Source organism: Elephantulus edwardii, unplaced genomic scaffold, assembly GCF_000299155.1.
Source record: "Elephantulus edwardii isolate Elephantulus edwardi_28Jun2011 unplaced genomic scaffold, EleEdw1.0 scaffold00082, whole genome shotgun sequence".
Lineage (NCBI taxonomy): Eukaryota > Metazoa > Chordata > Mammalia > Macroscelidea > Macroscelididae > Elephantulus > Elephantulus edwardii.
Window position 1 is genome coordinate 6392857 of NW_006399832.1, and position 11822 is coordinate 6404678.

The 11822-nt window shown below is 38.1% G+C and overlaps 1 protein-coding gene across 1 annotated transcript; it reads left to right on the plus strand.

The window, feature by feature from the left end:
- The first annotated feature begins 10292 nt into the window (after positions 1 to 10292).
- Positions 10293 to 10517, plus strand: LOC102857686 (anaphase-promoting complex subunit 13-like). Its single transcript, XM_006889853.1, has one exon. It carries the CDS (start codon positions 10293 to 10295, stop codon positions 10515 to 10517), a length of 225 nt encoding a protein of 74 aa, XP_006889915.1.
- The last annotated feature ends 1305 nt before the right edge of the window (positions 10518 to 11822 follow it).

Sequence of the window (11822 nt, forward strand, 5' to 3'; positions counted from 1 at the left end):
ATCTGCTGTCAAAGACTTCTCCAAAGTTTTATGGAACAATGATGTCAGATTATAGACTAAAGTACACCTGACCCAAGCCACAATCTTTTCAATTTTATACTATGCATCTGAAATTTGAACAATGAATAAGGATGACAGAAAAAGAATCAATGCTTTTGAGTTGTGGTGTTGGATAAGAGTACAAAGTATCCCAGGACTGCCAAAAATACAAACAAGTATGTCTTAGAGAAAGTGCAATCAGGGTGCTCCTTGGAGGCAAGGATGGCAAAGCTTCATTTCACATATTTTTTGGCATGTTGTTAGGAGGGGGACAATCTTCTGAAAAGAACATCATATTTGGAAAGGTCTAGAGTCAGCATAAGAGAGGAAACTTCCTCAACAAGGTGGACTGACACAGTGATCGTAACTATGGGTTTAAGTATATCAGAGATGAAGAAAATTACACAGGTTAGGACAGGGTTCCTACCCACTGCTCATAGGGTGACTATGAGTCACAATCAATTCAATGGCACATAATAACAACATCAGTGTAAACAATAATATCACAGAGGCATGCATTCCTTCAAATAATAGGCCATACAAGATCAAAAGTGCAGCTTTTGCCCAGAGATGAAAGTTGGAAGGTGGGAAGAGATAGACAAGAAAGAGGGACAAATGTGAAGCTGGGATGGTGTGGGTGTGGGTGCCTGGGTCCCCATGGCTTCATGTGGGGAGAGAGAACAGGACGGGAGCTGGGGCAGGCCAGGCCAGCTTCCAGCGATGCCCCAGACTTCATCCCTGCAGAGCCACTATGACCTCCTTGCTGGGTTCTGGGGTTCCTGGGGGTCTCGGCCTTCACTACCCTAGGCTGCTGCTCTCGCCGTCCACAGGGCTCTGTCCTTGTAGTATGCTGGCCGAACATGGCCACTGTCTCCCCTCCCTGTGTCCCTGCACAATAAAGCATCCACCCACTGGCAAAAAAAAAAAAAAGAAAGAAAGAGGGACAAATGGAAGCCATCAACACAAAGAGAAAGTGACAAAACAGCTATATTTCGGGGATTGCAATCAATGTCACAAAAAACCCTGTATGAATTTTTGGATGAAAAGCCACTTTAATATGTAAAATTTCCTCAAGTCTGAGAGAGGGGGAGGGAGAGAGAGAGAGATAGGGGGAGAGAGAGAAGAGAGAGAGAAAGGGGGGAGAGAGGGAGAGAGAGAGAAGGGGGAGGGAGAGAGAGAGAAGGGGGGAGAGACTCAAGAGAAAAAAAAAGAGAGATTCAGCAATTAGATAAAATGGCAATTGATTTGGTTTTGTTTTTCTAGTTTTTGTAGAATAAATGGAAGTACCTGTTGTGGACTAACTTCATTATGGTAGTATCATTATTGAAATGTACGCTTTGTCTTAGATGATAGCATTAACTCGGAAATTAGATTTTTGTTTCCATGTTTCAAGTACACAAATATAGTTGAATGACATTTAAGACCATACTTAATTGTTTACCTAACAAAAATACCATCTACTTCCCACAATTTTATTTAATATTTCCTCTGCAAAGGGCCCTAAAATTACTATGTAAGGATATGATAAAGTCTATTTGTGCTTCTTGTAACCTTTTTGCCCATTAAGAATGAGCTAATATTGATTAATGTGAAGCTAGTAATACAATGTATTTTTTAAAAAAATGAAGTAACATGGGAAGGCCTGGAGAGCATTTTGCTAAGTGAACTAACTCAGTCTCATGAAGACAAATACTGTGTAGGACCATTATTGTAGAGTGTGTATGAGGATCCAAGGAGGGGAGTGGGGCTGTGTAACATAGGGTCGCACAATTTGATGGGTGGAGAGAGGGATTGCTAAAGGAAAAGGATAAGTTCTGGGTGTGAAAAACAATGTATATTAACTTTGTATATAAACCAGTATAAAATATTTTTTTAAAGTGAAATAAGGTGGTGAAAAGATTCTCTATCAGACAGATGCCAGTTTAAACCCAAGTCCCACTACCTACATAAACTTGGTCAAATTTCCCCTCTGATAAAGAGTAAGTAATATCTACCTTGAAATAATTTAAAGGTTAGAGAAAATACATGTAGTGTATCAGAAGTCAACATCTGCTCAAGAGTCACTAAAATAGAAGTTGCTTTTTTAGTCTTGAAAAGCCAGTACTTGAACTATAACTCTAAAAAGGTTTCATTTTATACGTAAGGAGAGTTTAATTTCAAATCTGCAGGGTAAATAGGAAAATAAATAACTATTAGCAATGTTCTTGAGGCAAAAAGGCTACTTGAAAACACAAAAGTAATTCCTTAGAGCACTTGGCGAGACTTTGGAAGGTGACAATGTCAATCAGGGCCCAGGCAGGAAAACAAAACCAGATTAATTTAATAGAGGAAATGTAATAATATGAGAAAACTAGTCGCAAAAGGGATGGAAGAGCTGAGGGCATTCAGAGGTCAGAAAGGCAAAAAGAGTTCCTGAATGGCAGGAAAAAACAACTACTGAAAACCCACAGGAAGCTCAGCTATGAATCGGTTCCAACTTGATGGCACATAATCATAACAACAATGTTCACCAAATAGACAGGTGATTTTAAGAATACATCTGCAATGGGACAATTAAAACAGACTTTCAAGGGGGGGAAATAAAGAGGAACGAACTGGGGGGGAGGGAGGGTAGAGAAAAAAGTGCAACAATGAATGAATGAATGAATGAATGGAAACCCAAAATCTCTGTAAATGTTCATTAAAAGTTAATAAAATTTAATAAAAAAGAGTACATCTGCAAAGGAAAGCATGAAATAGAACAGAATCATGCATGTGTCTGTGAATGGGAGAAGAAACTGTGAGAACTGATGTTTCTATTCTTCTTACAAACTTTTAGTTCACAGTATATGAGGGAAAAAGAATTATAATCTACAATATCTAACAAGAAGTCAGGCAGAACACTTAAAATTCAAAGGCCACTTCTTTATAAGTAAACTATAATCTTTATATTATACCCAGAGTTGTTAGCAAGTTCATCTCCATTGTTCATAGGGTTGCTGTGAGTCGTAGTCTACTTAACAGCACCTAACAACAATTGTTGTGCATATATTACACATGAAAGGTAAGGCTCAATCTATGGACTACTGTATTAAAAGTCTCTCGTTGTGTGCTGTTAAGCAGGAAATGATTCCTAGCCGACCCTCCCACAGGGTTTCAGAGGCATCGTGAAGGAGATTGCCCATCCTTCTCCCATGAAGCAGCTAGTGGATTCGTACCATGTGCCTCTGGAATTGCAATGATGCTTCTTACCACTAGCCCACCTATTAAAGCTCCTATTAGGAACCAGTTGTTGTTGTGTACTATCAAGTCAAAACCAACTCTTGTTTGGCCCTTTAGTGGGTTTTATGAGGTAGCAAATTATACAGATGGAGACTGACCATCTTTCTCCTGCAGAGCAGCTGATGGATTTGAATTGTGTGCTTTTGGGATTGCAGTGCAGTTTCTTACTACTAGTCTACCAGAGCTCCCTATTAGAAGCCTAGAGGTATAAGAAGAGTATTTTGAGAGCAAAAAGGGAACATTTGGCTGCCTAACATGTTAAGAATGGCAGTGACTCATAGTGACCTTATGTATAATAGGATGAAACATTACCTGATAGATCCCTTTTTCCATAGTCTTTATACACTTGGGCCTAATACTGAAGCTGAGGCATAATTCACATGTAACACACTATGTATATGCATACTTAAAATTAATCATCTGATGCACTTTCAAATATATACACATACATGAAACTGTTATCAAAGTCAAGACAATGAACATATTCATCAAAAAGTTCCTCTTGCCTTTTACGAAGATGGCGCCGAAGGTGAAGAAGGAAGCTCCTGCCCCTCCCAAAACTGAAGCCAAAGCAAAGGCATTAAAGGCCAAGAAGGCAGTCCTGAAAGGCATCTACAGCCAAAAAAAAAAGGAAGATCCCCATGTCACCCACATTCTGGAGGCCTTAGACGCTGAGACTCCGAAGGCAGCCCAAATACCCCCAGAAAAGTGCCCCCCAAAAGCTTGACCACTATGCCATCAACAAATTTCCCCTGACAACTGAGTCAGCCATGAAGAAGACAGAAGATAACAACACATTTGTGTTCATTGTGGATGTCAAGGCCAACAAGCACCAAATTAAACAAGCTGTAAAGAAGCTCTATGACATTGATGTGGCTAAGGTCAACACTTTGATTAGGCCTGATGGAGAGAAGAAGGCCTCTGTTTGACTTGCTTCTGGCTATGATACTTTGGGTATTGCCAACAAAATTGGGATCATCTAAACTGAGTCCAGCTGGCTAATTCTAAATATAAATTTTTCTCACAAAAAAAAAGTTCCTCTTTATCCGTTAGCTAAATTTTTTAAAAAGAGATATTGATATAGGAAAGGGATAAGTTATCCCCTCCTGTGCAACTGTTGTCTCTGAAAACCCACTGGAGTGTCAGCTATGGCTTGGTTCCAACTTGATGATATACAACAACAACAACAACAACAACAACTCTATGAAGGGTAATGTGGCATAATGCTTAAAGGAAGACTGAAGCTTCATCTGAACACTTTGGGAGTGTTGACAGGAAGAACCAGTCCTTCGAGAAGGACATCATGCATGGAAGGGTAGAGAAACAGCACAAGAGAGGAAGATCCTGGATGAGATGGATTGACAGTGGCTGGGGTAATAGGGTAAGGTGTTTTGGAGACTGTAGATTTAGTCAGGATAGGACAGGGTTCAGAGCTAATGTGCATAAGGTTGCTATAAGTGGCAGGTGACTTGGTGACATATAACATCAACAACCTGTGTTATGCAGAAGACATAACTTTACTTGCTGAAAGTGAGAAGGACCTGAAATGCTTGCCACAGAGGATCAAAGACTACTGTCTTCAATATGGATTATATCTCAGTATCAAGAAAACAATACCCTTTACCACTGGGGCAACATCATAATAGATGGGGAAAGGATTGAAACTGTCAGTGATTTCATCTTGGAACAATAATCAACACCCTTAGTATCAGCAGTCAGGAGATTAGGAGATACAATGCTTCAGGCAAGTCTACTGTCAGGGACCTCTCCAAAACACTGAAGAGCAATGATGTCAGTTTGAAGACTAAGGTGCATCTGATTCAGATCACTGTTCTTTTCAATCATTTGATATGCATCTGAAAGCTGGACAACGAATAAGGAAGATAGTAGGATAATTGATGATTTTGAGCTGCGGTATTTGAGAATGCTGAAGATTCCATGGACTACCCAAAGAACAGATATGTCCTGGAAAAGATGCAACCAGAGTGGTCCTTGGAAGTAAGGATGGTACAACTTCATCTCTCATACTCTGAACATGTTCCTAAGAGAGGCTATTCCTTGGAAAGGGATGTCATGCTTGGAAAGGTAGATATGGTCAGTGAATAAAAAGGAAAAAAATCAACAAGTTGGATTGCCTTAGTGACTGCATCAGTGGGCTCAGGTATGTGGGAGTTGAGGAGAATGGCACAGGATGGGACAGCATTCAGATCTGTTCTTTATAGGATCTTATTTTCTGCCAATGCCTTCAGTACAGCTTGAACTTCTTCCTTAATTACCATTGGTTCTTGACCATCTGTTATTTCCTGAAATGGTTCCATCTCAATCAATTCTTTTTGGTACAGTGACTGTGCATCCCTCCGTCTCCTTTTGATGCTTCCAACATCATGTAAAATTTTGCCCATAGAATCCTTTAGCTTTGAAACTCAAAGCTTGAATTTGCTTTTCATTTTTTCAAGCTTGAGAAATGCTGATTATGTTTTTCCTTTTAGGTTTTCTAATTCCAGCTCCTTGAATATTTCATTATAATACTTTGCTTTGTCATTCTGAGCTGCCTTTTGAAATTTCCTGTGTAGGCTCTTACTTCAGCATTCCTTCCCCTTGTTTTGGCTTCTTTTCATTCAAGTACAAGTTTCAGAATCTCTTCTAACATACATTTTGTTCTTTTCTTTATGTTCTTTGTAATGACATTTTGCTTTCTTTGCTATCTTTTATATATAATTTTATTGTGATTTTAACAAAAGTTTACAGAAAAGTTGGATTTTCATTCACTTATTGTTGCACATTTTCCTCCTCCGCCTTCTTTCCCCCCACCCTAGTGCACTTTACAATGCACCTCTTATTCTGCATTGTTATCACAAACAAAATGCCTAATCATATGTTTCTTTTAAACAATTGTCTCCTTCATCTGTTTCAATGCAATGTTCATTATCTAACTTCCCTTCTCCTATTCTCACTAATTCCCCCATGTCAGTCCTGTTTTATAACAGTGGTGTTATGCAGTATTTGTCCTTTTGTGACTGAGATAGTCACTCAGCATAATGTCCTTCAGGTTCACCCATGTTGTACACGATTTTATGAGTTCCTTGTTTTTCAGTGCCAAGCAGTATTCCATTCTGTGAATGTACCACAGTTTTTCCATCCATTCATTTGCTGATGGGCACTTGGGTGTTTACATCTCTTTGTTATTGTGAATAACACAGAAATAAACATGGGTGTGTATACATTTGTTTGAGTGGCAGTTCTGGTTTCTTTAGAGTATATTGCCAGCAGTGGAATTGCTTGGTTAAATGATATTTCTATTTCCAACTTTTTGAGAAGGCCCTGGACCACCCTCCATAGTGGCTGCACCATTTTATACTTCCACCAGCAGTGAATAAATGTTTCAATCTCTCCATAACCTCAACAACATTTGTTGTTTGCAACTCTATTGAATTTTGTGTTTGTTGTTGGGGTGTGATGTTATTTCATAGTTGCTTTGATTTGCATCTCTCTGATAACTAGGGATTTTGAAGATTTCTTCATGTGCTTGTTTACCATCTGAGTGTCTTCTTTGGTGAAGTGTCCATATCCTGTGCTCGTTTTGAATTGAGTTGTTTACCTTTTTCTTGTTGAGGTGCTGGAGTTGTCTATAAATTTTAGATGTAAGTACTTTATCAGATATGTCATTGCCAAATATTTTTTACCCAGTGTGTAGGTATCCTTTTTATACTGTTGGAGAAGTTTTCCGACATGCATATGGATATGATTCTTAGAAGGTCCCTTTCATCAATTATTTTTCTTTCCTGACTGTAGGTATTATGGCTACTATTTTTCATGTCATCCCACAACTTCTCTGGTGCTCAATTATTTGAGATCATGGATCCCACCTATTTTTAAAATACTTTTTTAAATTCAGTTGGGATACATTCAAGATTATATTTTGAGTCTTATAGACTTGTTTTCATTTTCTTCACCTCCAATTTCAACTTGCATATGAGTAGTTGATGATTTACTTCACAGTTAGACATTGGCCTGGTTTTTACTGCTAATGCTGAATATTGCATTAGAGTGCTGAGAAGCCAAATCAAAGGGAAGAAATCAAGATGTTAAGGAGCTGAATAGAAGATTTAAAAGGGCAGCATGGGAAGACAAGACAAAGTATTATAATGAAATGTGCAATGAACTGAAGTCAGAAAATCAAAAGGGCCAAACTCACTCAGCATTTCTTAAGCTGAGGAAACTAAAGAACAAATTCAAGCCTCGAGTACCAATATTTAAGGTTGCTATGGGTAGAATATTGAATGGTATAGGAAGTATTAAAAGAAGAGTGAAGAAATATACAGAGTCATTGTACCAAAAAGAATTGGCTGACACAAAAGAATTTCAAGAAGCAATATATGATCAGAGGTAATGTTTATGACTGACAAAGTTCGGGCTGTTCTGAAGGACATGGCAAAAAATAAAGCCCCAGGAACCAGTGGAATACCAATTGACATTATTTCAACAAACAGATACTGCCCTGGATGTGCTCACCAGGTTGTGCCAAGAAATTTGGAGGACAATTACCCGGCCAACTGACTGGAAGAGATCCATATTTATTCCCATTCCAGAAAAAGGTGACCTAAAAGAGTGTGGAAATTTTTATACAATATCACTCATGTCACAGGCTAGTAAAATTCTGCTGAAAAGTATCCAGAAACAACTGCAACAGTACATTGACTGAGAACTACCAGAAATACAAGCTGAGCTTCAAAATTCTTGCTTCTAAGAAACAGCCTGGTTTCACCTTCTCTAGGACAAACCAGTTTATTCTCCTAGCAGTCTATGGTATATTCAATACTCTTTCCAGCACAACTCAAACGCATCAATTCTTCTTCTATCATCCCTAGTCATTGTCCGGCTTTCTAATGGACAGCAAGTAATTGCAACGCCCTTCACCACATTGTCACATTCCTCCTTGTACAGCCCAGCATCCCAGATGATCCTTTCTGCATAAAGATTGAAAAAGTACGGAGATAGAATACATCCCTGGTGGACACCCTTCCTGATTTTGAACCATGCAGTGTCTCCTTTCTCCATTCTGACTACTGCCTTTTGGTTCAAGTATAGGTTTTGCATAAGTACAATCAAATGTTCTGGGATTCCCATTCTTCTCAGAGTCAGCCACAGCTTGTTGTGATCCACACAGTCAAAAGCCTTTGCATAGTCAATGAAGTACAGTTAGACATTCCTCTGGTATTCCCTGCTTTCTGCCAAGATCCATCTAACATTAGCTATAATATCCCTAGTACCATGGCCTCTTCTAAACCCAGCCTGCACATCTGGCAGTGTTGCTCCAGTTGTTTTTGGACAGTTTCAAAGGGCAGCTCAGGGTGACAAAGCAAGATACTATAGTGAAATGTGCAAAGAACTGAAGTCAGAAACTCAAAAGGGCCGAACTCACTTAGCATTTCTTAAGTTAAAGGAATTGAAAAACAAATTCAAACCACGAGTGGCAATATTTAAGGATGCTTTGGGCAGAGTGTTGAATTATCCCAGAAGCATTAAGAGAAGAAGAAAGGAGTATACAGAATATCATTAAATATAAGTACTACTATTTCAGTTACATTAAGTTTAAGCAATGCTATAAGACAAAATGTTTTATTCACCATTTGATCCATTTAGTGAATCATTGTCTTTGACTAGAATAACAAGAGTTCACAGGAGTCTCTGACCGAGTGGCACCGCCTTCAACAAGAGCGAGGGATGCAGAGACTTGAAGAAGCCATGAACACCCTGGAATTAGGCCTTGGATTGAGTGAAGGTCTTAGCCACGGTGACTAGACAAGGATGTGTAGTTGCTGCAGTGGATTTCAGTTGGTTTAAATTCAGCTTTAACTGGGCAGGTTGGAAGAATACAAGGATCTGAAAGCCTCTGATTTTTGCCTCTCATTCATGATGTGAATATTTGTTTTGAAAGCTGCTGATTAAAGGCCGGAATAAATAAAAAGAAATTAAAAAAAAGAGTTCACTGGAGATCACAGATGCCACTGGAGTTCAAAGTTGTCATGAATGAGCTATGACAATAATGAAATCATCTTCTTTGCAAACTAAGAGCAGAATTACTTCTTTATATTCTGTCATCTCAAAAAATACCAACATTAGTGGTAAAAAGAAAATAACACAAACTGAAGATGATTAAAGGAAAATATGCTAAGAGAAATGATATTGATAATATCCATTAAACTCATAGTTAAATTTATCTATTTAATATTCTTAGCCACAGTCAAAAGTGTGTAATTTTGAAATAAAAACCTTTAAGGGTGAGAGATAAGAAGCTTAGCTTAAAAATGTTAATGAACTAGTCACATTAAAAATAAAACAACAATCAGTTTACGAGTAATTGTAGGCTTATAATCATGCCAAAATTTTCTGGGTTGTTCTGCACTGCATTTTCCAAGCCAAATATAAAGACCTAATGGGAGAACAAAAAACAAAAAAAAAAACACCTAAGACCCAAAATCAATTGAAGACGTCTTACAATTTACAGAAAATGGTGCCTATTCCTATAAATTATTTTATCTTCAGTATACACAAAAATTCTCATTTACTTTATTTCACAGAATTTACAATGCTTAAATTAGTAATGCCAATTAAATCCAATTTAAATCTGACCATCATTGTTAAGAAAGATTAAACTTAAGTTTAAACTATATCAATTGCTACGCAGTGTAAAAATCCTGAGAAGATAATTCTAGGTGTATTATTAAAGTTCTGAAACTTTTAAGACTAATTTCAGTATTTACTTTTTTATGGACTGGCTAAAATGTCTCTTTTAACAACAAAATAATGGTACATAACAAAATAAATGTTTTGTTCTTAAAAATTTATGTGTCTGGATGCGAACAACTACCTCACATCCGGGAATTTGCCGAGAGGCGCATGCGCCGATGTAATGCGCGCGGTGATGTCTCAGCGGAAGCTGGTGGTGCGTGGAGCGGATACTGCTCTGACAAGATCAAAGCAGCTGGAGAATGGACAGTGAGGTACAGAGAGATGGGAGGATCCTGGATTTGATTGACGATGCTTGGCGAGAAGACAAGCTGCCCTATGAAGATGTGGCAATACCTCTGAATGAACTTCCGGAGCCTGAACAAGACAATGGTGGCACTACAGAATCTGTTAAAGAGCAAGAAATGAAGTGGACTGACTTAGCCTTACAGTATCTCCATGAGAACGTGCCCCCCATCGGAAACTAGCACCTGGCTCCTCTTCATCAACAGTGGGGGACTTTTTGCGGGGGGGGGCGCGAGGTGGGGTTAGTGCTTTAAAAAATGTCTGCTAACTTCCTATCTCTTCACAATATATCAACACTTAAAAGTGTATGCATATTTACTTAGCTTGCAGCAGCTAAGTAGACCATGAAAATACTCACCTAGATAAGAAGCTGATTTTGATTTCCCAAGAATGTAGACTATTTGGCTCTTTGAGCATTAACTTCTCCCTTCAAATACCAGCTTGTATTTGAACATAATTGCTAAACATTTGCCCTTAGCTTTGTTTTCATCTTCCTGTCCTAGTTTTATCACTTCCCAATGACTTACATGTATCTTGTGATGAAAGGTGATAAAGGCACAAGAGGCAGGCACAGAAAAAAGAAACCAGCTGTGCAAATTACTAACTTCTCATTTACCCAGCTTGGAGAAGTAGTTTGAATGGATGGGCTGATGGGTTCATAGATATTGGTATATTTAGGTATCCTATTTATGAATTACCGTGATTCTTGTCCACATGTTTTAAAATATGGATGAGTTTACAGATTACAAGGGTATCTGAAGGAAAGTGTGTGAATTAACAAATCTTTTAAATAATTTTTTAATAAAGGATATCTGACCTTTGTGCCCTTGGAAAGGATCTTTAGAAAAAATTTATGTGTCTGTAAATTTTTACTGAAATTAATAAGTTTAAATTTAAAAAATTTATGTGTCTCACACTAAAAACTATATATATATTTGTATTTCTTCAAAATGCTGAAGAACAAGGATGTCAGTTTAAAGACTAAGGTGTGCCTAATATAGCCTTTGATCTTTCCCATTACGTGCTATAAGCTGAAAGGGTGACAATGAATAAAGGTGACAGAAGAAGAATTGATGCCTTTGACTTGTAGTTCTGAAGAAGTGTACTAAATACTCCATGAACTCCCAAAAGAACAAACAAATGTGTCTTAGAGAGAATGCAGTCAATATGCTCCTTTGAGGGAAGCACAATAAAACTTCTTATGTACTATGGGCATGCTGTTATGAGTAGCCAGTCCTTGGAGAAAGACATCACGGAAAAAATGTAGAGGTTCAGCAAAGATGGAGAAGACCCTCAACTAGATGGATTGACACAGTAACAATGGACTATAATGTGGCAGAGATTATGAGGATGGCACAGGATAGGGCAGGTTTGAGATATAATGTTCATAGGATCTCTATGAATCATACTCACTCTAAGGCATCTAACAACAACAACAACAACAACATATCTTTAGCTTAACAGAGATTGTGAGGTTCGTTCAGGAT